The 27,236-nt window shown below is 54.1% G+C and overlaps 1 protein-coding gene across 2 annotated transcripts in view; it reads left to right on the top strand.

Moving 5' to 3' along the window:
• VAV2 (vav guanine nucleotide exchange factor 2) overlaps positions 1-24,061 on the top strand; it is a 152,760-nt gene extending 128,699 nt beyond the window's left edge. The window contains exons 9-28 of one of the 2 annotated variants that reach the window (XM_075439113.1): positions 1,861-1,960; positions 3,578-3,673; positions 4,188-4,256; positions 6,919-7,005; positions 8,771-8,856; positions 9,115-9,247; positions 10,395-10,504; positions 11,102-11,203; positions 11,307-11,395; positions 12,152-12,168; positions 12,521-12,542; positions 13,817-13,944; positions 14,119-14,193; positions 14,822-14,874; positions 15,615-15,731; positions 15,833-15,920; positions 16,226-16,349; positions 17,342-17,428; positions 19,521-19,675; positions 21,135-24,061. In XM_075439113.1, coding sequence (XP_075295228.1) covers positions 1,861-1,960; positions 3,578-3,673; positions 4,188-4,256; positions 6,919-7,005; positions 8,771-8,856; positions 9,115-9,247; positions 10,395-10,504; positions 11,102-11,203; positions 11,307-11,395; positions 12,152-12,168; positions 12,521-12,542; positions 13,817-13,944; positions 14,119-14,193; positions 14,822-14,874; positions 15,615-15,731; positions 15,833-15,920; positions 16,226-16,349; positions 17,342-17,428; positions 19,521-19,675; positions 21,135-21,182 — 1,786 coding nt within the window. In that variant the 3' untranslated portion in view covers positions 21,183-24,061. The remainder of the gene's footprint in view (positions 1-1,860; positions 1,961-3,577; positions 3,674-4,187; positions 4,257-6,918; positions 7,006-8,770; positions 8,857-9,114; positions 9,248-10,394; positions 10,505-11,101; positions 11,204-11,306; positions 11,396-12,151; positions 12,169-12,520; positions 12,543-13,816; positions 13,945-14,118; positions 14,194-14,821; positions 14,875-15,614; positions 15,732-15,832; positions 15,921-16,225; positions 16,350-17,341; positions 17,429-19,520; positions 19,676-21,134) is intronic. The other variant, XM_075439114.1, reaches the window with a different exon arrangement.
• Positions 24,062-27,236: the final 3,175 nt, after the last annotated feature.

Below are 27,236 nucleotides of genomic sequence, written 5' to 3'. Positions count from 1 at the left end.
GAAATGGAGCTGCGGGAGGAGAAAGTGAGCTCAGCTGGAGAGACAGTGTTCCCCCACCAAAAGGAAAGGTGGACCTCCAAAGCCCCTGCTTGGTCCCTGTGTAGAAGACCTTCCTCCGTCAAATGTGTCCATGACAAATAGCTCTCGCTTCCCTACGCATCCTCAGAGACATCCCAGCAAAATGATGTATTGCTCCTCTGCTTTGCAGCCCTTTTTTTTTGTTTCCTTTTGAAAGGAAATGGTTTGTAAATCTCTTTCTCTGAAAGCTGGAGTTTGAATTTATGCTCCTGAAGCCTCTTTGAAACTCTCCGAGTGCTGGCAAGGTAGATATTATTGTGCATGCTCAGAAGTTGTCAAGGGGAAAAGGTGGAAGAATGATCTGTATTGGCTGCGGCTTCGCCGGGGACCGCGGCTCCCATAAATCTCCCCATTCAGTTCCCCGCCGGGGTCTGGGAGCCCCGCGTTTACGGAGCGACGCGGGGTCAGGTGCTCCCAGACTGTCTCCATCGAGAGACGAGGCCCCGAAATAATGGATGAGCTGCAGCGGGTGATGGAATACGTGTCTTATCAGCAGCAATGCAGTTAACGGCGGGGGGGGGACCCAGACCTGTCATGCGGGATTAATGAGTGGAGGAAAAAGGGGGAATCCACAGCAAAACTGCTCTGTTGGTGTCAGGTGTTTAAATTTATAGTCTGGGGTATCGTTACAGAGCTTCACTGTGTTTCCTAAGGCTGTGGCAACCTTCTTGTCCCAAATTACCCAGTCTTTTGATCTCTAGGTCCCTGTGGCCCATCCTGCAAGGAGCAAAGAACTTTCTAAAATGTGTCCTTGGGTTTTAAGGGGATTTGAAGCCTTGTTCTCTGGCGAGGTGCAAATTATCATCACCAATGTCCATTCTAGGCATGTCTCAAGAATCAAGGGTTTCTTACCTTCCTTCTTACTTGGTGAAATATCCAGAAACCCTCAGAGAGAGGGGCACAACTCAGACACGGTGGTGGGGATTGTTTTTTGGGCTGTGAGCGGCTGCGACTGGGGAAATGAAGACTTTTTGGGAGACAAATACCCAGGCTTGAGCGAGCTGCATTCAGAAATACTCTCACGAAATGGATTTGTGTTGTTGTTTGATCTTGAAGCGCATCCTTGCTCTGCCTTCGCAAGCCCTGGTGCTAATATGGCACAGCCGGAAAATCGGGGCTGCGCGGCGACTATCGAGACGTCAAGGGGATGATGGCGATGGCGTAGTCGTGAGAAAAAGCTGACTCATAGCCGAGGAGCCACGGGGTTGGATTGTGGAGGTTCAACGCTTGCCCTCTCCTCATGGTTTAGTTGTTCCACAGGGCCTCCCTGGGGTTGGAGCTGCTGCCCAGGAGAGGCGAGCGCCGGCGGTGAGCGGCAGCTTGGGCAGGGACGGGGTCCTGGCTCTTTGCTGTTTCTTTTCATATTCAGGCTGTGGGACATGGGTACCTCTTGTAGAGCCATGTTGTAACCTGCTCTAGGAAGAGCTATCCCTGTGGAGATGCATTTCCCTTCATTGTAGTGGTGCTCGGAAGGCACGGTGGTTAAACACGTCGCGCTCGGAGTGGAGGGATGAGCCGTCGTACCTCCGAAAACAGGCTCCTCTGGCCACTCAGCCCCGAGCTGGATCACCCCCACAGGCTCCAGCTCTGGAAACTTCAGAAGGTTCAAATGTTAAAAAGCCAAATGTAAAAGAGTGCTAATACTTTGCTAAGCAGTTATGTGGGAGAATAGCTGTTTGCCTTGTCCTTTCACTGTATATAAGTATATACATATATCTTTTATAACAGGTTATAACTGCCAGCAAGTGTTTCTGATTAAATCTGTGATTTCCCCCTCTCCAGGCTGCTGATTTACGGCAAGTACTGCAGCCACATGGAGTACGCCCAGAACACGCTCAACCACCTCCTCGCCAACCGGGAGGACGTCAGGCAGAAGGTGGAGGTGAGCGGGCGCTGGGGCCGAGAGCCGCCCACCCCCATCGTCGCGGGTTCTGAAAGGACTTCTTGGAGCTGAAGGCGTGTTGGGAACGTTTGATTTAGCAGGAGAGGGGAGGGACGAGGGGGTGAGCCTGTGCTGCTCAGCGAGGGAGCAGAGCTGGGGGTTATCTTGTCCTCATACCCTGCTTGCCCCTGCATCTCCACCCCGAACACACTCTCTTGTCCTCCCTTCCCTGAGTTTATCCAACATAGAACAAACCGGATTGCTTTATTGGAGTGGAGCTGGCTGTGGACAAATTCCTCTTCAAGTTGTGCAGGGAGACCCAAAGGCACCGAGCATCTCCGAACTGGGAGCTGGTGGCTTTTCAAGGTCACCTGCAGCATCGGGGACAGTCGGCAGCGAGCTCCCGTCCCCAGGCGAGCACCCGGATTACCACCCTGGCCTCCTTCCCCAGCGTAAAGGCTTCGTGTAAATAGGGGCTGATCCAGATATTAAGTAAATCAAAGGAGCCCCAGGATGCATTGTTTGAGCTGCTGTTTTTACCCGACTTTAATTCCTGCTTTGGTCTTGATGCTAATCTGAATTTGCTGGGCTGTCTGTACGCGTTACCTTGTTCTCTGCAAACGCTCTTTGATTTTCCGTGCAAAAGTAGCAACTCAGTTCAGGGATAAAACTGCATTTAATAATTTTTTAAAACACGTTTTCTGGATCTTGCATCAAGCCAGTTGCTCCTGTGCTCTTCACAGAATCCCAGCATGGTGGGGGTTGGAAGGGACCTCTGTGGGTCACCCAGTCCAACCCCCTCCCCAAGCAGGGTCACCCAGCGCAGGCTGCATAGGACCGCGTCCAGGCGGGGCTTGAATATCCCCAGAGAAGGAGACTCCACAACCTCCCTGGGTAGCCTGGGCTAGGGCTCCGTCACCCTCAGAGGGAAGAAGTTCTTCCTCATGTTCAGCTGGAACTTCCTCTGCTTCAGTTTGTGCCCGTTGCCCCTTGTCCTGTCACTGGGCACCACTGCAAAGAGTCTGGCCCACTCTTCCTTTCTCTCCCTCCCTCGTGGCAGCTCCGCTCATCTTCCCGGGGGGGCACACAGGGGGTCTCAGCCAGCCCAGCGAAGCCACGTAGCTCGGTGGGTCTGGGCAAAGGTAGCAGTCGCAAAACTTCCTGCAGTCACATTCGCTCATCTTCATGACCGAGTGCTTATCAGCGAAGCCGCAGCCGCTCTCTGCGTGCTTGCTCCCAGCCCCTCGCAAATAAAATGCGTTAGTTCCAACCACGGAGCAGGTGAGTTAAGCTGATGCGTTTCATTTGACATTTCCCGAGGTTGGAGAGCATCGGTGTGCTCTGCTCGCGAGCAGTGTCTCATTACACTGGAAGAGCTCAGTTGCATGAGAATGTCTGTATTTTTAGGTCCAGCCCCTGTGTTTTATTCCTGGATAACCTCTGTGGTGGGGCCCTGGCTGCGGCTGGGTGCATGCAGGGACCGTGAGCCATTGCTCCCCCGAACTGAGTTTACAGAGGCAAAACGTTACAGTCACAGGACATTGGAGGCGGTTTCGGGGGGGGAACCGTTGTTTTCCCTCAGCTGCTTCACCACTGATGTGTTGATTTCTTTACTAGGAATGCACACTAAAGGTTCAGGACGGGAAATTTAAATTGCAAGATCTACTGGTGGTTCCCATGCAGAGAGTTTTGAAATATCATCTCCTGTTAAAAGTAAGTGTTTCAGCATTGGCACTTATCGCCAGCTGCCATCCTGGCTGTAGCATCTTTCGGCTTTTACAGTAGAGAATGAATCATTGCCAAATGCAGAGTGAGGGATTTTTTTTTTTTTTTTTTGTTCCCCCTTCAAACATAATAATTACTAGATCCACTTAACACGACATAATATTTGTGCCGTCTCTTAAAGTACGGTGACCCAGGGTAATTCTGCACTTGTTAGCAACGAGAGGCAGTTAATGAATATAAAATAAGCTTGCATATAATCTGATTATGTGTGAAATTCCTCCCGTCAACTCCGTGTAACGGATCTCTCGAGCACCAGCCACTTGGCGTCTTCCCCGTCCTACGGCTGCAGCCGCCCGCCCCGGCGTCCCTGCCACCACCCTGGCAGCCGCTGCCCGCGGGTCGTAGCCTGCCCGCTGCAGGCAGGGTGTGGGCAGCTTTCCTAACGTACCCAAACTCTTTGTTTATATATATATATATATATATTTTTTTTTTTTTTCCCCAGGAGCTGCTGAGCCACTCATCAGACCGACCAGAGAAGCAACAGCTGAAGGAGGCTCTGGAGGCGATGCAGGTACGGGAGGGGAGAGCGGCAACGGGGCTGCGCTGGGCTCGGGGCGCAACAGAGCACAGGACCCCCCTGCTTCTGTACAACAAAAACTTAGAAAAACCATCCCACAGCCCGAGGGAAGGCAGCATCTCCTCCTTTGGCACGTGCACGTGTGTATTATTGCCGTTTGATGTGATTGCTTCGCAGCAGGTCCGTAGGCATCGCTGGTATCGTCCTCCTAAAGCAGCTGGGGAAGCTGGTATTTGTTGACAAGTTACGACTTTTCGCTAATTGCTATTGTGTGTAAAGAGGCCGTGCCAGATTCGGCTCTTGTTTTCGCTCGAGGGATCTGGAAGAACTCCAGCCGTATCGGCAAGCCGGGGAGTGCTGCAGAAATGGGAGCCCGTGCCCGTGTTTGTGGAGCAGTGCCTGCGTGCTGTTATCCGGGCACTGGATGGGTTCCTTTTATCCAAGTATTTTTTTTTATTAAGGAGAAAATGCTCTTTCCACATATGAAGTATTCTGGTGTCAAAATTTTGCTTTGTTTAAAGTTTTTTTGAGCTTTTAGCTGAAACACCCAAGTTTTCTGACTTGGATACGTTCCTTGCCCCCCACACTCACACAGTGGGGTCGTCGCCAGCTGGATCTGACTCGAGGACGATCGTTAAATCCAGGTTTCTCTCTGGAGAGCATTGCAGGATTCATCCCTGGGCTTGCTCCCACGTTGTCAGGTCACTTTGTTTTCTGCCTCTGAGCCGCAGCTTTTGTAACAACGCTGCGGGTCCCAGAACTTATGTAAGTTGGGTGACCTTTTCAGCCACTGTCCCTGCAAGCCCGGGGATCCAGAGCTGATATGTAGGTCGCTTTAAAGTTAAGGTTGTTTGAAGGACGCTGCATTTGCAGCCTGCTGCTGCACAGTGCGTGGCCATGGCCTCAAACGAGCACTAAACCTGGTGACAGTCATTAAACCCTGCTTATGGCCTCATAATAAGGCACCCACCAATACCACTGCTAATAAATAAATGTATATATGCTCTGTCCCTGCTGCAAACTCAGTGTTTTCTGCAGGAAGACGCCGGTAGCCATCAGCGAGGTTTCTCTGTTCCATCGCCCCGTCGCCAGGAGAGCGCAGTTCAGACTGCGCTGGGCTCGGCAGGGGCATAGGAAGCCATGCAGCTTGGTTTTAATTGATCTGTAAACCAAGACTTAACTTACAAGCAATGTTTTTCATCTCGAGTCCAGCCTTTCTGTCTGCCATGCCGGTGGGCGGCGGACGTTGCTGCTGTCTGGGGCCAGAGCCGTGCGGGGGGGGTGGATATCTACAGCCAGAGCTGCAGGTGAATCCTGCAGGGATTCACCTCCCTTTGATTTTGCACGGTAGTTGTTTGCACAAAGCAGGGGCAGGATCTGCACCAAAAAATTGCACGCAGGGGTATTTGGGGCAGGTACCGACCCTCAACCTGAGCGCGCAGAGTTGAGACCCAGCTGATGGTGGGGGCAAGGCAGGTTCCCAGTTAAATCCCGCAACCCCAGTTTGCCCGTTGCTGTCGCTGGTTCACGTCACAGTCGGTCGTGGGGCCGTGTTTCCCCTTCGTGTGGGAGCTGGGCTGTTCAGCAGGAGGGAGCTGGGCTCCGTGCTCAGGCGCGATGGAGGATGCTGCTTCATAAGGCTTCTGGTTTTGTCGTTCTTCGTAACCGTCCCTGCCACCGGTCCGGTGGGGTATTTTGTGATGTTACAAGTATTGTCACGTAGATTTGTGATTATCATCTGTGCTTAACCCTTCTTACGTTGGGAAGCTGAGGAAGGTCTGACCCGCAGGGGATGTCTTAAAAAACCCCATGTTCAGATTTAATACAAGTTGACAGGAGCTGTTGTTGAGGTCAGGGAGGCGGGGAGCAGACAAGAAGCAAACAGGCACACAAAGTACGCTCCAAAGGGTGCAAGAAGTTGTTTTAGTGGAAGGAATGGGGTTCTTTCTCTTTGATCGGTCAAAATTTGCGTAAGCGAGGAATTTTTCCGGGCAGAACAAGCTCCATCAAGTATCTCCCTATTTTGCAACACAGCCTTTGTGTGGTGGGAGATGTCGGAAGCCCAGAGGTGCTGGAGATGGGGATGCTCTCGCGGGGTGTCCCCAGGAAGGACGGAGTGAGGGCATCCCAGCGCTGGCACCAGCTCGGGTGCATCCGGAGCACCCAGGGAGGTCAGCTGGAAGCAAGCGGGGCAGAGCCAGGTCAAGTGCTGTTCACAGCTACCGTGCAGCCGGGTGTCCAGGGCGGTTATTTTACAGACATGGATGTTTTGACAGCGGAGACTGGCTCGCAGCTTTTTTATCTCGGGGGTAAGAAGGGAATTATGGTGAGGAGAGCTGGGAGGGAAGGTTGCTGCCGAGGCGGGGGTGCCTGGCTGCTCGCCCCGGCTCTCGCCAGGTAGAAGCCACGGGTCGGGTTTGCTGTGCTGCACTGGGTTCATGCGTTGCCCTCTTCTGGGAAAGGATAAAAAGTGCAGCACCTGCCTGGTTCAGCAGTGCGAGCACGAAAATCCTGTGCTCCGTGGACCGGGCTCCTGGTCTGAGTCCTGGGGATGGAGGGGAGTGCGGCTTCGGGAGCAGGGGCCGTGTATTTTCTGCTTTGGTAAGGTACCAGTTTCATCTGGAAAATAAAAATCAGTATTCTCCTTTCTTTTAAGGACTTGGCCATGTACATAAATGAAGTAAAGAGGGACAAAGAGACTTTAAAGAAAATAAGTGAATTTCAGAGCTCTATAGAAAATCTGGTAAGTTGGAAAATCCTCTTGTTCCCTACTTTAATTTGATTATTATTATTAATATATTTGCTTTTTCTGTGTGTCTGCTAGTGAATTTGATGTGCTACCTGAGAAAGGTCCCTGTGTGTTCAGGGGACGTTGACAGTGTTTTTGCTGACAGTCCAGAAGTGGTTGCTACATTACAGAACTGATTTGGCTGTGATGGAGAGTGATTTCTCTGGGTGGTGTTACACTGAAAATGTGTCTCCAGCTTTTTCTCATGTTATTAGTATAGGGGGACCCAAGAATTCCTCAAATCAGCTCTCTGTCTGCCAATTAAAGTGGGTTTTCTTTTGCTGGTAAGAGTTCAGAACAACTGAAAGTGTCCCAAGGCCCATTTGGAGGAGAAAGGCACATACAATATGCGCCTAATCCCAAAAATCTCAACCAGATATTTTAAGGAGAATCTCGTATCTCATCCTCCAGACTCCAGAGGCAGCAAACACTTGGTGCCATTACTGTGCATCAGCCCATCCTGCGCAACCCATCACTCACTCTAGCCCCGAACAAGCCCATTAATTTGATGTTCAGTGGCAGAGCTTCAAGCTAACGAGCTTTTTCCCCCATTTGCCGGGGGGTTTGAGGGGAGGGCTGGTCAGCGGTGGGCGCAGCTGCTCTGCTGTCAGGCTTTGCGCTGGGGGAATGCGATCTGGGGGCTGACACCTGAGATGCTTCAGAAGGGCTGGTGGAGGGAGATGCCCACCCCAAGTGCTTCCCGGGGGGGTCCTGGATTTGGGGGCTTTAAGACTTGACTTCATTTGAAAACAATGAACTTTTAACTGATGGTTATTGAACAGACAGAGACAAAACCCTCAATTTTCAAGAGAAACCTGCAAAAATTCTGTGGTGGGATATGGACCATTGTGGCTTATGGATTTTGATTGAAGCAGTCATGATAATCCTGATCTGTGCAAACGATCAGTAGAAATGGGAATGTAAATGGGGACATTAGGCAGCCACTTCTCCTCCTTGCCAGCAGCCAGAGAGCAGGTCTGACATGCGGGAGAGGAGATGTTAGCAAAGCAGTCACTCCTGTCTGCAGATCAATCCCACGCATGTTCTACTCGGTGTTTCCTTTTGTTGCGCCGGGCGGGATGCTGTGGAGTGGTTGGTGTTATGTATACAGAGCCCACGTGGCATGGCAAGGAAATAATTATGGACTATACACACAGCTGTGTGAAATATTTATTTTCCTGACCAGCGGTGATGCTTCACAATAATTTTTTTCCTGTAAGATCTGTTAAGGGGACCGATTCCCATGACTCGGTGGCCGTGCTGCACCAAGCAATGTTTGCAAGGGCGTTTGGGCTGAAAGACAAACTGACTGAACCCTGGGGTCAGGTGCCAGGCCCCCTAAAATCTCCAGTCTTGCTTCAGGATGAACCAAAAAGACAAGAGCCCTGGTTCTGGTTTTGTAGAAACCCCTGGAAATGCAGATTGTTTGGGGGAAGGTTTGCTTTCTGGATCCCAAACCTTGCAGAAATGCTGTGACTCCTGAGCCTTGCCCTGGGATGCTGATGCTGGAGCTCCGGGGGTCTCCCGTGGTCCCATTCCTGATGCCAGGGCCATGCCTTGGTGAAGGCGATGCTGTTCCCAGGAGCTTCAGCAGCTCGAGGCAGGGCTGGGGGTGATGCCTCCGGCACACCATGCGATCCAGGCAGGTTTGGGGTTCCACCTCTCCGAAGCATTGTCCCAGCCCCAGCTGCAGATCTCAGCCCGGCTTTCCTTTCTGCAGCAAGTGAAGCTGGAGGAGTTTGGGAGGCCGAAGATCGACGGCGAGCTGAAGGTCCGCTCCATAGTCAACCACACCAAGCAGGACAGGTGAGTGAGCAGCGGCGCTCAGACGTTTTCCCAAACGAAATATGCCTTCTTGTGGCATATCCCCTTGTCCTCATTTATTCAGTGATTGCCTGGAGTTGCACTGACAGAAATCACCACCGATGTGAAATTACAGCACGGTTAGAGCCTTGAGCCGTGCTGGCTGGGAAGCTCTGCAGAGTTTCCAAATGATTCCCCTTGAATGGGGACTTTAATGAGATGTTTGACTGGGTTGCTTGTTCATTTGCTTTCTTTGGGCAGGTATTTATTTTTATTCGATAAAGTGGTGATCGTCTGCAAAAGGAAAGGATACAATTATGAGCTGAAAGAAATTATTGAGCTGCTCTTCCACAAGATGACAGACGACCCTATGAACAACAAGGACATTAAGAAGGTAGGTGGACCGGGGGTTAGCGCTGCTACAGAGCAGTTTGGAGCTGTTTGGGCCAGCCCTTGGGTAGTACGCTCCCATCAGCCTTTTAAAATAGAAACAGAGCTTGCAAAAAGCTGGCAAATAAATGCTCAGCTTTCAGGGCAGCCTTACAGAGACTTGGGAAGTGTTTATTAACGTGGGGCTGGGCTTGATCCTTGGCCTCTCTCTGTGCAAAACCGCCCTGAAGAGGCTGGGATGATTGGAGGTAGGGGAGAGGAAGCTGCTCCCTGCTTTCTGGCTGGCCAGCAGCGAGGGACCGGCAGCGGGGCGGAGAGGAGGGCAGGGAGGGAAGGTCCGTCTGGATGCTCTTGCTCCCACGAGTCGCGGGGTGGAGGAGCCGGGAAGGGCAGCGTGAGCATTGCAGTCCAGCCTGCCAAAATCGACTCTTGAGGCACGGTTGCCACTGAGGGACCATCATTTTGCCAGAGGTTTGAGGCTTAGTCTGCAGCCGTGAAGGAAGACATCCCAGCTATCGGTTTAGCAGACCCATTAGCTTAATCCACTTACATGAAATGGGAAGAAGCATTGTACAGATGGGATAAGTGATATTTGGGTTAAATAGCAAATTTTGCCACTTGGATGCTGAAGAAATGCTCCTAGCTTTGTGTTTTAATGAAATATATTTCTACTTTGCTCTCCTATGCTTTCCAGTCTCATGGAAAAATGGTAAGCAAAGCACACAATTTTCTCTCGTGTTTTTCTGTGCAGTGTTGTAATGAGACAGGCAGAGCATATGTGCAGTGGGCAGGTCAGGTGCTCCTCCTGGGCTGTCAGTTGCTGTCAGGGAGAGATATAATGACTGGGGAGGACCCACTGGAGCAGAAAAATCTGGGTTCTCTCATCTGCCACCATATAATCCTATCTGGCCCTAGTGCACAGTGCCGAGCTGATTCAGGCATCGTTAGTTGTGATGTGTTAGAAAAACAGGGAGCTCTTCTTCCTCCTTCCCTGCTGTTACCTTTGCCGAGGTTCAGCAGTCCTGCAGAAGCAGGGACAGGGGCAGGCACTCAGAGCAGTTATTAAGATGCATGAATAAAGCGCGGTGCATTTTGCTTCTCAGCTGTTGGGAGCACAGCAGTCTGACCAGCGCTCTCGTTCTCTCTTGCAGTGGTCATACGGCTTCTACCTAATTCACCTTCAGGGGAAGCAGGGCTTCCAGTTCTTCTGCAAGACGGAGGAGATGAAGAGGAAGTGGATGGAGCAGTTTGAAATGGCCATGTGAGCACGAGCAGCTGCTCAGACCCTGGTGTGCAGTCACCACACGTGGGGGGACAGCATCTTGGACCAGCAGCTCACTGGACACCACCTCCGATGGCAAAGCCTGTGATGGAGACACTCACGTGGGCTTGCTGGATGGGTCCCTGTGCAAAGGGAGCTTGGGTCCAGCACAAAATCATCTACCCTGCACATCTGCACCAATGCACGGGTGATGCCTATCTGAAATAACACCGTGCCGTGGTGTCAGGCCACGCATGAGGCACCAGGCTGGGGCTGGAGGAAGGCATTGCGGGAGAAGGGCTGCTGCTGCAGGGAGCTGGTCCTGGGCAAAGCAGGGGTTGGCTCCACGCTGGTGGGTCTGGGCTGTTGATTGACTCAGGCAAGGGCCAAATATGTGAATGTTGTCCCAGGGCAAGGTTGATGAGCAGAATCCTCTCTGCACAGGCAGGCCCTGAGTCTGCTTTCACACTTGATTGCATATCTGTCCTTGTGGTTTCCAAACTTTGACTGAAATGCAAACAGCAGCTGCTGTGACGGGTCACGAGTGCAGCATGACTCTCAGGGACAGGTCGATAACCCCCAGGTCCTTTCCCTTAGGTCCAACATAAAGCCAGAGAAAGCCAATGCAAATCACCATAGCTTTCAGATGTACACATTTGAAAAGACGACCAACTGCAAAGCCTGCAGGATGTTCCTGAGGTGAGCCACATCCATCCAGCTTTTCTGCATCTGCGTTAAAACATGGAAAGAAAATCTCAAAGCTGGGGCTGATTTAGGACTTTCTGACTTCTGTTTTGCACAGAGGAACCTTCTACCAGGGCTATCTGTGCCCCAAATGTGGAGCGGGTGCCCATAAGGAATGCTTGGAGGTCATTCCTCCCTGCAAGATCGGTGAGTTTTCGCACATCGTGAGCAGCTTGTGCCAAGGAGGTGAATGCATGGGAATGGTCTGAAAGATTCGAGCTGTAAAGCACTGGTGTTTGTTAATGCATAGCAAAATACGTATGTGCTCCCACCCACCGCCCAGGGCCGTAATTCACAATGGCTCGTGGTTTAAAAAACAAACAGACAAACCAACACCCCCCCCAAGCAAAGAGCTGAATCCCGTGTGTGGCTCTGTGAACCACGTGGGGCTGAAGAGGGATGCTGAGATCTTCATCAGAAGGTGTTGGTTTGTGAAAGCAGGAGGGTCCATGACAGGGATCGTGTTTCTAGTGAGAAGGAGAGGCCTCTCTCCGCATCCCAAATACCCTGTAGCACAGCAAAAATTTGTGTCCTTGGTGTAAATTGGGAGAACCTGTGACGCGCCCCTGCTCCCCCAGATCAGAGCCCTGGCAGTGCTCGGTGCAGGGGACTGTCACGAGGTGGCTTTGGGGATGGTTTGGGTGCAGAGTGGAGGGTCTAAGAAACAGGATTACAGAACCTTGTGCAAGTCAGAAAACATCCTTGTCGGGCTCCAGTCCCTCCCCAGGTCTTGCCCACCCGGAGCAGAGCGATGACTGGAGTGAGCCCAGCCTCTGCTTTGTGCTTCCTCCATCAAGTTCGAGCACGGATGCCGGTTTATTGATAGTCACGGCATCAAAAGAAACAGAAAATGGGGTTTGTTGCCTGTTAAATTAACCACTTATTTCAACATTTCTCCTGCAGGTTCTTCAGCAGACCAGGTACGTCTTTTGATGGCCCTTTTCCCCCATTCCCCTCTGCCTTCAGCAGAGCCTGCGTCCTTGCCCGTCTAGGGGTGGGCAGCTGGTGGGAAGAGCCAGCACCGGCCTCATGGGGGTCCCGCTAACCTGGGGGGAAGGACTGGAGACCGATGACCTTTCCTCCAACCTAAAACTGGCCCAGTTTGTGCAGCAGCATGACCCTTGGGAGGTGCCAGCACCCAGCTGGGATGAGCACCAGGTGCCAGGGAGGTTTCACGAGAGGGTTTCTTGTCCGGGTGGCTTCAGGTGGGTGCTCATGGAGGGAGCCGAGACCGGTGTGTCCTCATGGAGACATTTTCCTCTCTCTTTGCAGGATTCGCTGAGTGCTGGACCTGGTAAGGGCATGACTGTATTACAGGAGGGCAAGTAGAGACAGCATCTTCATTGTGGCTGCAGGCGTCCCCACCACTGAGCATGTGGGAGGGGGAAGCGCCTTCCAAAAACCAAAAACGAGCATTGGTAGCTGCAGAAGAGTCCTGTGCTGCCCTCACAGCAAGAGCTGGGGCTCTGAGCTCTCTCCTGTCCCTGCTCCCCAAAGCAGGAGGTTGGGTCTCCTGCAGCAGGACCCGGCTCCTCGCTGGGCTCAGCCCTTGCCCGCTGCAGCCTCCAGCACCCTTGGGTGCATTCGTGTGCCTGGGTCTGCTCTGCCAGGAGGGTAAAGCTTTGGCACGTTGCACCGGTAACCGAGGAGAGCCCGGCGAATTCCCTGGTGCCAGATGGTCCCTCGAAGCAGACCAGGCGTGTGGTGGCAGGGAGGGTTGCTGCCGATGGGGAGCAGCGTCCTGCCGGCGCGTGTCCCCTGTGCTGCAGGGACGCGGGGCTCCAGGCGCTGCCCTCTGATGGGGCCATTGGTCACGATGGTTACCACGGTATTTTTGTATTTTCCTTTGCTCAAAACTAGCCTTGGCAGAGTGCTGGGCCTGCCCTACCCGTGCTCTGGCGTGAAGGAGAAGGAACAATTTGTCTTTCTGCTTTTTCGGATGAAAGGAGAGCCAAGCCTGGCAAAAAGAAACCTGAATCGAATCGGTGGTTAAAAAAAGAAAGCACAGAGTGCTCTCGCTGGGTGGGGAGAGGCAGAGGTGGGGAAGCATTTTGAAGATAAACACTGTGGTTTTAGTGCAGTTGGGGAGGCTTATTTAATGTGCAGATGTTTGGAAAACTACTGGACTTTGGCTGCGAGCTTCAGGGGCGTTTGGGTGCCAGCTCTGGCTGGAATTCAGTGGAAGCCAGGAGTTCTCTGGTCCCTTTGGCAGTCGCGGGTGTCACCACTGAGCCCGGCGGGGTTTGGTGCCAGCCAGGCATCGCCGAACAAGAGCCTGTCTGCCACGGCGAGGTTCAAGTCCAAGTTCAGGGCTGGGAGTCAGAGCTTTGGCTTGGCTCTGTCCTGCATGAATTTATTTTTGCTCAGTGGACTCAGCCTTCCACGTAACTGCAGGAGCCAAGACCATTCTCTGTGGGCACCGTTCCTTCTGCTTTCTGCCCCCAAATCCTGCCTGCCACTGCAGTTGTCGTTCACAGGATGAGGAACAACAGGCTTCAGGAGCGGTATTTTTGTTTTGCTTCTTTTTAGCAGGGTCTAGGTGATGAAACTGTTTTGCATCTGTTCCAGGTCCTAAAATGGTGGCGGTTCAGAATTACCACGGAAACCCAGCCCCCCCGGGGAAGCCGGTGCTGACGTTTCAAATTGGGGACGTGATTGAGCTGCTGCGGGGGGACCCCGACTCGCCGTGGTGGGAGGTGAGAGCGATTCCCTTTGGGAAACTCCCAGGCAGCTTTAAACCAGTGACTTCTGCATCATCCCTTTTATCTGTGGGATCTCCCGGAGCCCGGGAGCTGCAGCGGTGACCGTCCCCATCCCTGTGCAGCAGTAACGTTGCATGTCCCAGTCTGATACCCGGCTTGGCTTTGCAGGGGCGGCTGCTGCAGACGAAGAAGTCGGGTTATTTTCCCAGCTCGTCGGTAAAGCCCTGCCCGGTTGATGCGAGGGTGAGTGCCAAAGCAGAGATGGAGCTGGGGGCACACTGGGTGCTGTGGGAATGTGGGGACGGGCGCTGGGGCTGTCATGGGAGGTGCCGCTCCGGCTGTGCCTGTCACTCTTCTAAGCCTGCTGCTTGAGACCTTGCTCCTTCAGTAAGTCCCCAGACCTTGAATGAGCCATTTTACTGTGGGTGAACTAGTGAGGAATTGGGTGCATCCTCCCATGGTTGCAAATGTCTGGTCAGGTTGGTCTGGGCCCTGTTCCCAAGGCTGGGTTGGCGTGACCGGGTCTGGACCCCATTCCTCCTCCGCGGTGCTGGCTCGGGAGCAGAGCGCTTGAGATCAGCCACAGTACAGGAAAACTGCACTTTTGGGGTTTTTTACAATCTTGTGCAATGCTGTCAGCTGCTTCCCAATTAAAAAACATTCAACTAAATGAAAAAATGCAGCGCGCTTATCACAGCTGGGAGGCTGGGAGAGAAATGCTGAGCTCCAACACTGCCCTCCACCGCCGAAGCCAATAATTCAGCGACGGCTCGGCAGACGCAAGCCCTCCCGTGGAGAGGAGCACCTCGCGCGTGGTCTGCAGCCTGACGAGACGCTGGCTCCGCGGTAATAAGCCACGCTCTCTTTGCAGCCCCCCAGCAGCCGGCCGCCCTCGCGGGAGATCGACTACACGGTGTACCCATGGTGAGTTGCCCTGCCGGCCGCGGGGCAGTGGCCTTTCGCTGGCCATAAACGGCGATCGGCTTTGCCTTTTCGTGGTTACTTTGTCAGGAATCCACTCTGATGATGAGTTGTGGGTGCAGGTTAGCAATGCTTTGCATCCCACCTCCCCCCGCGGCCGCGGGGCAGCCGCTGCAGCAGCGTTTGGGTGTGGAAACCCGGTGCAGCCCTCGCAGCATCAGAGGGGATTTCTTCGCTGATGAAGGGGGTCAGAGGCAAAAGGAGAGATGCTGGTTTCTCTTCCCGTTTTCTGTGCCCTGAAGACCACTCTGGGAGGAAGGAAGCAATTCCTGCCTTGGTGGGAGAGGCTGCGGTTGGCTTGCCTCCTGCTCCTTCCAGCCAGGTTTGCAAATTCACACATTTAAATTATTCCCATTTCCCAGCTCTCACTGAAGCCTCATTTATGTGGGGACTGATTCCCAATTAGTGGGATTTTCTAGGTGCCCTGGAAACAGAAGATGACTTCAAAGGGAAGAGGTAGCACCCTGGATCTCTCGCCCTCTGTTCAGTGGCTGAGCTGCAGCTTGCGTATCTCTGGGTGCTTTCCTTTCTGCTCATGAAGTTTTGGAGGAGACCTGGTTCTCTACTTACCCAACCTTCATGCCTTTAAAAAACAATGTATCTTTTTGTCTAAAAAATGCCTATTTTAAAGATATGTATTCATTTTTAGTTATTTAATTTGATTAATTGATGTCTGGGCTCAGGTTCGCAGGGAACATGGAGCGGCAGCAGACAGACAACCTGCTCAAGTCTCACGTCAGCGGCACCTACCTGATCCGGGAGCGGCCGGCCGAGGCCGAGCGCTTTGCCATCAGTATTAAGTGAGTAATACTTCATTTAGTAATCTAGTATTACTCACACACAGAGACGGGGCTGGAGCATGCGGCTACATTTCTTTGAGTGCCTTTGCTACCTTTTGCAGGTTCAACGAGGAGGTGAAGCACATCAAGGTGGTGGAGAAGGACAACTGGATTCACATCACAGAAGCCAAGAAGTTTGAAAGCTTGCTGGTAGGTTTTTGTAGCCCCTTTGACTGTACACACAGTCGCTGCAAGTCATGCAAAGGACGGCAGAGACAGATCACAGAATCACAGAATGTTAGGGGTTGGATGGGACCTCTGTGGGTCACCCAGTCCAACCCCTTGCCGAAGCAGGGTCACCCAGAGCAGGCTGCACAGGACCTTGTCCAGGCGGGTCTTGAATATCTCCAGAGAAGGAGACTCCACAGCCTCCCTGGGCAGCCTGGGCCAGGGCTCCGTCACCCTCAAAGTGAAGTTCTTCCTCGTGTTGATGGGTGCCTCTCCGTCCTTCCCAGGAGCTGGTCGAGTACTACCAGAGTCACTCGCTGAAGGAGAGCTTCAAGCAGCTGGACACAACGCTGAAATACCCCTATAAATCTCGGGAGCGCTCTACCTCCAGGACCTTCACCCGCTCTCCAGGTAAAACCCAGCTCATCCTCGTGAGCAGGCGCTGTTAAACCCCTGATGGAAAATCCCACCCTTTCAGCAAGGTGTAGGAGCATCGTCTGGATGAAGGGATTTATAGCTTTGCTGTAGAGCTTGAGGCTTCTAATTTGCAAATGAGTCTCCTGCTCGGCCCATGGCGTTTCAAGGACAGGTCTCGAGGAGGTGGCGGGGTTGAGGGGTCCGGCCGAGCTGCGCAGCGAGCGGGTGCAGCCTCCCAGGGAGAGCGTTTGCTGGGGGTTTTGCTGAAGGCTGGTTTCCCTCCTGCGGTTTCGCACCCTGGGCTCGGCGGTGGTTGGTCACCCCCGGTGCTGCCGGGAGAGGAGCTGCGGCTGCAGGGACAGCCTGTCCGGCTGCGGGTAGCGAGCGGAGATGCGGTGCTGTAAGCGGGATATAGAGTGCTTTGCCTGCCCGCCGGAGTTTTTGTGCCTGTGTTTTAATGGATCCAGTTCCAGTGTCACTTGGGATGGTTTGAATCCCAGTGGGACTCCTTTAATGGAGACGATGGTAGAAATGGTAAGTCTGTGCCTAAAATAAAAAAAAAATAAAATGAAAAAAATCAAAATGGAAAGCAAAATGTGCGTTGGTGCAAAATGTTCCATTTTGTCTAAAAGCCTGAGTACAGAAATAACTACTTTGTGGGGAAAAAATGCATTTTTAAAAAACTTTTCCATGGTATATTTTAAAAAGAATACTAAAATAAGGTGGTTTTTAAATATTGATCGAATATCTTTTCCAATAAAACACGACCCTAGGATGACTTTTGGGCCCACACACTGGCTGTGGGGCTGTGGACAGACCTGCCGCTGCTTGTCCCAGCTCCGAGCCCCTGCGCAAGACCTGCTGTGTGCTTTGCCCTGTATTTCTCTGTCGGCTTTTAAAGCGTTGTGCATTATAATTTCTTTTTTATTTATTTCCTTTTTAATGCGTGTTCTGCCTCTTTCTGTTTCTCTCTAACCTCTTTGCAGCCTCCTGCGCTTCCTACAACTTTTCTTTTCTCAGTCCTCAGGGCCTCAACTTTTCTTCTCAGAGCTCCTCCAGTCCCTTCTGGTCAGGTACCAGTGCCAGAGAGCCCTGCCGCCTTCCCCAGGCTGCAGCATCCCCAGCTTGAAAGCCATCGCCGGGGGGACCGGTGGGGTCCCCGCTGTCCCTCCATCACCCGCAGGCAGTTCAGGGGGGCCCCAATGCTGCCCTGGGGCAAAGCCTGGAAACAAGTTAATTAACCATGGCTTAGCTGGAAGCAAAACATGCTCCTACCCCTCCCCGAAATCAAGACAGGGAGGAGATGGAGTTGTCACTATTTGAGAAAGGGGGCTCAAATTAACGAAAAAGTGAATCTAGTGCATTGGGATCTCATGATGTACTTCAAGCTCGACCTGCTTATCCCGTGTGTTTCACCGAATGAGCATTGGCATCACACCGTCTTCCAGACCACTTCTCTGTAGAAGGAGAACCTCTCACTGTCCGGCAGGTTTTGAGCTCTGGTGTCTGAGGCTGCTCAGGAGCCCCTGGCAGGGGAACCTGCGCTGTCAAATGCGTTTTGTGGCACAGCCTCCCTGCAGAGACAGCAGCCGTGCTCTGGCCTTCGAACCCTATTGATTAAATGCGTTACAGACTGGTGCCTTCCTCCTTGTCTGGCAGCGATCAGAGCAAAATTGTGCCAGTTCATGTCTTCCCGTGTAAGCTTTTGCCTTGCAGCATTTACTTTAGGTTGGACAGGGAAAAATCAGCGGTAAGGCCACGTGTGCTTTCCTTGCTGCCATGTTTGGGAAGAACATTTAACTTTTCAGGATATTAGAACGGAATTTGGGATCCTTTAGCTGCATACAAAGTACTGCAGAAAGTTATTTGTGCAACAGTGGGCTCTGAGCAAGCTCCTGATGACAGAGTTCAAAGCTGCCGTGATTCTCGCTCCGTTCTCCAGCCGGGCTGCCTGGCAAGGACGGACGAGCCCTCCAGTGATTGCACGTTGTGTGTCTGGACCGTCTCCATCGCCATCCTCATCTCCTTCCATCCTGAGAGCTGAAAACCTGGGCAAAGCTTTTCCTCAAACTTCGTTCAACCTTGGTTTGCAAACTTTTAAAATTAATACTCAAAAGTCCTGGGACAAAAAGGGCAGCTTCACCGAAACGCAACGTCTCTTCAGGGTGGGGTTTTTTAAATTTACTTTTTTTTTTTCCTTCTTTTTTTGAAAACTTCAGAGAAGGTGCTTTTTTCTCCTTTTCTGTCCATTCCATCCCTCCCACCATTGCTCTCCAGCCCTCCTTCCCCCCTGTCTGGACACTGGGGCAGGGAAGCTGAGCGCAGCCCCTGCCTTCCCCCCTTGCTGCTGCTCCTCCTCCTCCTCGTGCCTTTCCTGAGCATCCCCTGCCTGAAGCGATGGAGATCCGTGCTGTGCTGGCAGAGGCCAGGTCCCAGCACGGCTCACGGGGCCGCGCTTCTTATCACAAGCTGTTGATCAGCATTAGGGTTTGCAGGGTGCTTTTGCAACTTTGGGTCTGCAATGGGACCAAGTTTCCAAGGGCCCTGGCTGCTCACTGGCAAGGACAGGAGCAGGGAGGATACTGGTTTAACAGTTTGTTCCTCCTCCTGGCAAAACATACAGGTTTTGCTCAGCATCTCTAGGAGAATCCAATCCCAATAACTCAATTTTTTGAAATAGTTTAGATACAAGTTGATTTGTGAAATGTTTTGACGAGGTGGTCCCATCAGGTGCTGGGAGCTGTGCAGCAGCCACACCTGATATTGATAATGGAACAGGATTTTTCTTTGATTTAATTCTTAATGACCCTATGAATCTTTTCTTTCACCACCTGCTCACCAAAGTGCCCCTCACCCCAGAAATCCCCACCAAGCCCCTCCTGGACTCTCCTGGTCAGCAGAGAGGGGCTTCCAAGCCCGCTGAGCTGTTTAAAGCCCAGCAGGAATCCAGTTTAACCCCGACCACCCCAGTCAGTGCCTGTGCGAGGCTGAGCAATTCGGATGAGGCCAGCCCTGCTGTCCGAGCTGCTCCAGGTCATGCCGTTGCGACGGGAGCCGGCGCCGCGATGGAAAACCCAGGTTGAACCTCACGAAGCTTTCCCCAGGCTTCGGCCGGTCCCACGCGGCGCGGCAGCTCCCGACCCCCTCTGCTTTGTCCCCTCGCAGTGTTCACCCCACGGGTCATAGGGACGGCGGTGGCTCGATACAACTTCGCGGCGCGGGACATGCGGGAGCTCTCGCTGCGAGAAGGCGACGTGGTGAAGATCTACAGCCGGATTGGTGGGGACCAGGGATGGTGGAAGGGGGAAACCAATGGAAGAGTAAGTGCAGCTGGATGATGTCCCATCCCATTTCTGCGCCCTCGGTCCTCCCCATTCTCAACCAGCGCAGCCTGCTGTCAGGACAGCGAAGGGCGGGGGGACACGTCCCACTCCCTCGTGGTCTTTTCTGGCTCGTGGATGGGCTGTCATCTCACAAGAGCCACCGCTGCATTGCCCGTCGGTGCTGTGTGACAGTGACACGCGATGCCTGGTGCATGCAGGCAGATGGGATCGTGCAGTGGGCAGGCGGACATGCCAGCTCGGGTGATGTCTGGGTCTGCCCTTCCTTAAACCTGCACGTGGGAGATGTGTGAGGGAGTGACTCTGCAGGTGAAAGGCTCGGCATCCCGTGGAAAAGCAGCAGGCTGATGGCTTGACCTGGTGTCCCACTGAGTTTGTAGCAGCGGAGATAGATTCCTCGTGCCCTGATCCCTTATTGCAGACAACTCGTGCATCCAGACAGTGTATAGTTCACAGAATCACAGAATGGTGGGGTTTGGAAGGGACCTCTGTGGATCCTGTAGTCCAACCCCCCTGCTGAAGCAGGGTCACCTTGAGAGGGTTGCACAGGACCATGTCCAGGCGGGTCTTGAATATCTCCAGAGAAGAAGAGTCTACAACCTCCCTGGGCAGCCTGTTCCAGGGCTCCATCACCCTCAGAGGGAAGAAGTTCTTCCTCACGTTCAGCTGGAACTTCCTCTGCTTCAGTTTGTGCCCGTTGCCCCTTGTCCTGTCGGTGGGCTCCACTGGAAAGAGTCTGGCCCCGTCCTCCTGACACCCACCCTGCAGATATTTATAAGCATTTCTAAGGTCCCCTCTCAGCCTTCTCTTCTCCAGGCTGAACAAGCCCAGCTCCCTCAGCCTTTCCTCACAGGAGAGATGCTCCAGTCCCCTCATCATCTTTGTAGCCCTCCTCAGGACTCTCTCCAGTAGCTCCTCATCTTTCTTGAACTGGGGAGCCCAGCACTGGACACAGGACTCCAGATGGGGCCTCACCAGGGCAGTGTAGAGGGGGAGGAGAACCTCCCTTGACGTGCTGGCCACACTCCTCCTGATGCACCCCAGGGTCCCATTGGCCTTTTTGGCAACCAGGGCACACTGCTGGCTTATGGCCAATTTGTCATCCACCGGGACCTCCAGGTCCCTCTCTGCAGAGCTGCTCTCCAGCAGGTCAGCCCCAGCCTGTACTGGTGCATGGGGTTGTTCCTCCCCAGGACCCTGCACTTGCCCTTGTTGAACTTCATGAGGTTCCTTTCCACCCAACTCTCCAGCTAGCTCCATCCCAAATTAGGGCCACGGCTGCACGGCCTCCCCGTCAGCACCGCGCATCGGGATCTGGGCGCATCCAGCACCGTACGATGGCTCCCCGGGAACGGCGCGTGGTGGCAGGGGACGGTGACAGGGCAGGAGGCCCCTTCAGCTCCCCAGTCTCCAGCTCACCTCTCCGCTTCCCCGACAGGTTGGCTGGTTTCCCTCGACGTACGTGGAAGAGGAGGGGGTGCAATGACTGCGGGGATGTCTGATGGAAAGTCCTCGAGCGCCCAGAGCGAGCCGCTGCAGACCGTGCACACTTGTCCCGACGCCTGCGGCTCCCCGTGAGACGCGGCCGGACGCCTCCCGGACTGCTCCCGCAGACTCCTTAGCGATCCGTTCCTCTGTACAGTGTGTGTGTGCGCGCGTGTGCCGGGGCCGCTGCCCGCCTCGCTCCTCTTACGTGTATAGAAGATGGCCGGTCTGTCGGACAACGTTCGTGTAGCGGCTGCAGAAGAGTCCCAGGAAAGCCGCGCTCCGCAGCATGGACAGAGCTGAGAGACTCTGTGCTGGTGCCCACCGGAGGATGGGGTCCTCCAAACCCCTGACTAAAGGTGTTTGAAAACCTGCTGCGGTGGTGGTGGTGGTGGTGGGAGGGTGAGGCTGAAGGTTTGCGCCTGGGCTGGTGCCCGGGTGTGCGAAGGTGAGGACTTGGGGGTTTCTAAGGGGAGGGAGCGACTTGGCCCCGAGGAGAGGACGCAGATCCCTGGCGCGCTGCTCAGGTGGGCTCCTGGGTCAGGATTTGGGCAGTCTCCCAGCAGCTCTGCTGTGGCACCTTGGCTGGGGCAAGGGGGCCGAGCGGGGACACCCGACCTGGGAGGAGCAAGCGGCTATTGCTCAGCTCTGAAGGATGCCAGCTTTGACGCCAGGAGCGTGTTGTGACCATCAGACATAGGCTGGAAGAGGACCTGCAGGTCAGGAGGGAAAAGAGCCAATGTGGCATCTCAAGACTGTTTTTTTTTTTTACAAACAACTTCGGTCCCACCAGTCTTGCTGCGGGTGGAGGGGTTAGCCCAGGGTGCAAACTGGTCCCACTGGTGAGCAGGAGGTCTCGATGCGTTGCAGGACTGGAGATGTGCTTTGCGACACAAGCATTTTAGAGACCACCACAGCATCTGGTAGATGCAGAGGAGTGGACAGGAGCGGGTGGCCGTGGGTCTGTCCTACCCTTGCTCCCAGCTTGGTTCTCCTGCGGGCAGGACCCCCCGAGCCAGGCGGATTTTTCTTGCAGCCGTGACCTGTCCCACCTCGCTGAACCCACCTGAGTAAGGGCTACGGTATCAACTCCAGGTCTCTCGCTAAGTTGTGAAAGCATCTGTTCTTCTCCAGCTGTGTGCACTTTGGGGGGCTGTGAGCGTGGCCCCTGCTCTTCCTCCTCCAGGCTGTTACTGCTGCTGCTGTCAAGTAAAGGTCCGTCTGTCTTGGCATCGCCGCTGTGTCCTGAGCACCGTCCGTCCGAGTCTGTCCTTTCCAAAGTGTGGCCCCCGTGGTTGGGAGGCAGAGCTGCTGGGTGGAGATCCTGGCCATCGTCTGCTGCTGGGCACTGGCTTCACTCTTCAGCACCAGAATTTCCATCTGAAGTGCAAATATGAACAAATACGTGTGTGGGTGTGTGGCAGGGAACAACTTTACCCAATTTCTAAGCCCCTGGAGATGCCCTCCAGCCTTTCTAAATAAGTGGCATTTTGTGCTGGTGCTTCCATGCCCTGATGTTGTTCCCCTGGGACTTGCGGTGGTCCTGCCGTGGGGCACCGTGTTCCTGGTGCGGGCTCTGGGCATCACGCAGGCACGGGTCTGGGACGCGCTGGCGTTGGGTGGGTGAGCGGTGGCCATGCCCTCGGTCCCTGGCACGGGGGTGCCACGGCTGCATCCAAACCCTTGTTGCAAAGGAGCAGCAGTGCCCTGCTCCAGGAGATAAATGGGAGGGTTTGGGGCTCTCAAGGAGAAGGGGAAGATGCTAACTTGGAAATTACGTGGTGTTGCTCAGTGACAAGCCCCGAGCTGCCCTGCTTTGCTGCCCGTTGCTCCTGGAGCCCTGTGAGTGCTCCTGCTCTCGGTGCTATGGGAGGACTGGACTGGGGTGGGGTGGATGCAGCTGGGGTCTGCCCGGGGCGGGCACCCACGGGGGGTTCGCTGTGCGAGGTGACGGGGACGCAGAGGGGGCTCGGGGCTTTCCCACGGTACTGTTTGGTGCTAACCTCTCCCGGCCACCTCCTTGGCACTCAGCTCGGGGGACGCTCAAGGGGTCCCGTTTGCAAGGGGAACCCTGGGGGTGCAGGCAGCAGGAAGCTGGCAATGCCCTGCTCCTCCTGGGCAAAGCAAAGGGCCCCGCTCCGGTGCCCAGAGGGGGATGAGGGGGTTTTTAAGGGGAATGAGATGCACGCACACACCTGAGACAAACTCAAGATGGCTCCTGTTACGCCTCGGATCCTAAAGCCTTACACGACCCTCCTGTTTAACGTGGCTGACGTTGCAAGGCGGCGAGGGCATCCCCTCTGAAGGGCACGTGCTCTGCCCCGGGGACCATGGCGCTGGCTCTCCCGTGCGCCCCAAAGGGAGCCCCGACCTCCGCTGCTGCCTGCGCTCCCCTCCCAGCCCTGCCAAACCCCCCCTTCCTCCGAGAGCTCCCCGTCTTGTGTTTACTGTTGTAAGTAACTCGTTATAAAGATTGTTTTGTTTGTAAGTAATTCAGCCATTTGCCACAATATATATCTGTGAATAAGAAAGGGAAATGTTTTTTTATGATGGCGAGAAAATTGTATATATATTTTAGTTCATCGCAGATCATTCAAAATTACAATGGGATATGTTGGAAAATAATATGTAAATTCCTCGGGTTTTTCCTTTGCACTGCACTAACTGGGGTAGGGTGGAGGGGGTTTAAAGATAAAACTTTGTTTATTGAATAGTTTATAGCTGGGAATTTGGAAATCATTTGGAGTAGCTTGTAATGCTGGAATAGAAACTTTAGCTGCTACTTAGAAACCCTTTTGCATGTGGTTTTTTCAGACCCTTTTAAGTTACAATACATCAAAGTAAATTCCACAACGAAAAAATAAAGTGTAATTTTGCTGATAGGTTTTTTTTTCCAGCCATGGTTTTTACTGTGCCGGAGGGCTCGGGCTCCTGCTGGGTTTCTGGTCACTGAAGCCCCCTTAGCGGTGCTGGGGCCGGAGGGGTGGCTCGGCCACTCGGGGGGAGAGGCGTGTTCCCAGGGATGGACCCTTTCTGATTCCTGCCGTGAACCGTAAGTGTCCATACCCCTTCCAAAACTCAGAGTAAATCCTTCCTGCAGTGCCAGGCACGGCTCCTGGAGCCGACTGCTCGCCTGCCGCGTTCCGTCTCCGTCTTTCTGGAGTGGCTGCCTCCAGGCGCCTTTCCTGGGGCTCCTCTCGCCCCCCCCCAGCTGAACCCCTGCAGCATGAGAGAAGGAGGGTGATTTTCCATGGCTTTTACTCGCTCCCAAGTATCATATTCCAGAATCCCACTCGGCTCTGCACGCAGCCGCATGTTCCAGAGCAATAAAAGAAGTTGCACGGTTGCTTACAAAGCACCGGAGGCATTGCTGGAGGCTTCACCCAGAGCAGGGACACGAGGTGCCGCTGTGAGCTGCCGTGTCATGTAATTAATAATATGAAGTTTCTTTCTGCTCTTGGAGTCCCCAGTGCTTGCTCCTTCTCGCGTTAACTTTCACAGGGTCAGCTGAAAGGGGCTGTAGCAATGAGCAGAGAAATGAGTGTTGCTGGGAGAAGCAGGACGCGAGGTGGGTGCTAACTTTCGGATGCTGGTTTGGAAAGACGCTGCTCAGCCGGGTATTCAGCCTTGGCCGAGGTGGTGGCTGCTGCCTGGGATAAGCCCTCTCCCCGCTGCTGCTGTTCAGTCTCAGAGAAGCTCTCCAATATGGACCATGTATGAAATACCAGTTTTTAGTAGCTGGGTGCTCTCCTGCCGGCGGTGAGCATCGGTCGGGCATCGCCGTCAGATGCCCACGGTGCAGCCGGGCTGCAAAAATGCAGCACTAGAGCCTGGAACTGACTGATGGCTGCAAGAGCAGGTAAATGCAAAAATCTGCTTCCCTGCAAGGTCCTGCCTCCGGGGACATCCCTGCCACCCCAGGGCCGGGCTCCGCTCCTCGGTGGCAGCCGGTGACGTCAAACCCCCGGGGGCTGCAGCGTCAGCCAGGTGGGTGCCTCGACAGCCGGCTTCGCTCAGCTCCACGTCCAGACCTCCCCCCGGGGTTCACACGCCTGTGGGGTCTGACGCCTCGGGGATAAATGGGGGATTTGTTCACCGTGCCCAGTCGTGGCCAGGTGCCGTAACCAGACCAGGAGCAGCGTTCCCAGGGGCATTAACAAGAGAATAAATCTCCGGCTATGGCCAGCACAGCTGGCTCCAGCCCTGCACAGACCCTGGCTTGCCCCAGGAGGGAGGGACGCACTAGACACAGGTTTTATTTATTTTATTTTTTTTTTCCCCTCAGCAATAGCAGCTGCTGGCAGAATCTCCCACATTAGCTGGGCTCGCCAGGGTGCTGCCTCCGCTCTGAGAAAACACGGCGCTGGGGGTGGTTGCATTTGCCGGCTGCCCTCCGCAAACAGCAGGTCCCGCTCGGTGCCGCAGCGTGTGACAGCACATCCCACGGCCCTGGGGTCCCGCGGCCAGCCCGTGGCCACCTCCCTCGGCCACCTCGGCTGGTCCACAGGCACGTCGGACGGGTGCAAGCACTCGTGCCGCCCAGCTCGGTGGACCCCAAAGCAAGGGTCCAAACGTCTCTGCGATCGGGATGGGGAAACTGAGGCAGGGGATTGCCAATGGGAGAGCTTAGAAAAGCTCTGCCCAGCAGGGCTGTGCGGGATCGAGCCTGCTTTTGGTTTGGGGTTGTGCACCAGAAGTGCTTTCCCAAGCTCGAATTCAGACTGCGGTGCCAGGGAGAGCGGAGCCGGCTCTGGTGCGTGCCCGTGCAGACTCCGGCGGCGACGGCAATGGCTCGCGCTTCCAGCCTGGTGCACGCGATGAGGAGCCGTGGTTTTGCAGCACGCCTGGCTGGTTCGGTCCTGCATTAGCCAAAATGGTTTCTGTGACCTGGAAAACTCCAGCTGGCGCATGCAGACTGCCGTCCTCCTTTATTTTATAATTAATCTAAGCATTACAGGGAAAAGAGTGAGCTGGCTTAGGCTCCCTCTGCGTTGGGCTGACCATCAGTACAACCAACCATCCTCATCCTCACTCTGGAGCTGCGTCAGGGGGCTCAGGGGGGCTGAAGTCGCAGCCACTTTCTCTGCTGTCCATCCTGAGCTTGGCGAATGGCTCGGGCTGCGGAGTGCCTACCTGGGCTTGTATTGGTTTAGGTCTGGTCGAACCCAAAGGTCGTATTTATAATTAGTACACGCTGATGAAATGCTTCTGGCCTGTCAGACAGAAACGCCCCACTGCAAACGGGAGTTTAGACTTGTTTGTGGTTATTTTGAGCAATTAGTCCGTGGAGAAGTCTGGAGGAATTGGATCTCTCTCTTTAAAACTTAGAAACCGATTTTGTCTTGGGAGAAGGAGAGAAATGCTGCCTGAGACAGGGGCTAAAGCTGGAACGAGCGAACCCCTCCGCTTCTATTCAAACCCCTCCCGAACTGGGGGAATTTGGATGCAGTGGGCACCACGCTGCGTTCAGCATGCGAGAGCAGAGGCGTGGGGCGGTGGGGAGGAGCGGGGGGCACTTCCTGGGGTCATGGTGCTCTTGGATGCTAAAAGCTCCCCGAAACACCATCCCTGGGCTGCCTGGGGCTCCATGGGGCCATGGGTGGGTGGTGCTGCTCGGGGGACTCTGCAGGGACCACGATACTGCCCGGACCCCAACCCCACTGGCCAAACCCCAACTCCGCCCCGACCTCTGCTTCCCTGAGATACCTGTATCAGGCCCTTCAGAGCCGCCTTTGAAGGACTTGCGTTGCCTGCGTATCCTGCCCAAACAGGCCCTAATTTCAGGGGTAAGTCTTGGGCAGGACGAGCAATAAACCTTCAGGTTGGGAGATAGAAATCAGACATTTATTTTTCCTACCCCCTCTAAATTAAATTTTTTTTGGTGTTCCCACCTTCACTTTGAGCTCTTGGATCTGGCTTAAGAAATGTGTAATTTTATTTTAATGCTACTCTTTAAATGTAACTGCTGGGAACTCCGGCAGGAGGGTCAGATGGTGCCTTTCCTCGCCGTGTTTGCTTTCTGGCATCCAGCTGACGGCCGGAGCGAGCCCGGGAG

The sequence above is a fragment of the Opisthocomus hoazin genome, chromosome 19, assembly GCF_030867145.1.
Source record: "Opisthocomus hoazin isolate bOpiHoa1 chromosome 19, bOpiHoa1.hap1, whole genome shotgun sequence".
NCBI classification, from domain to species: domain Eukaryota; kingdom Metazoa; phylum Chordata; class Aves; order Opisthocomiformes; family Opisthocomidae; genus Opisthocomus; species Opisthocomus hoazin.
Note: the sequence above shows the minus strand (reverse complement) of the source record. Positions and strands in the feature narration are given on the sequence as shown.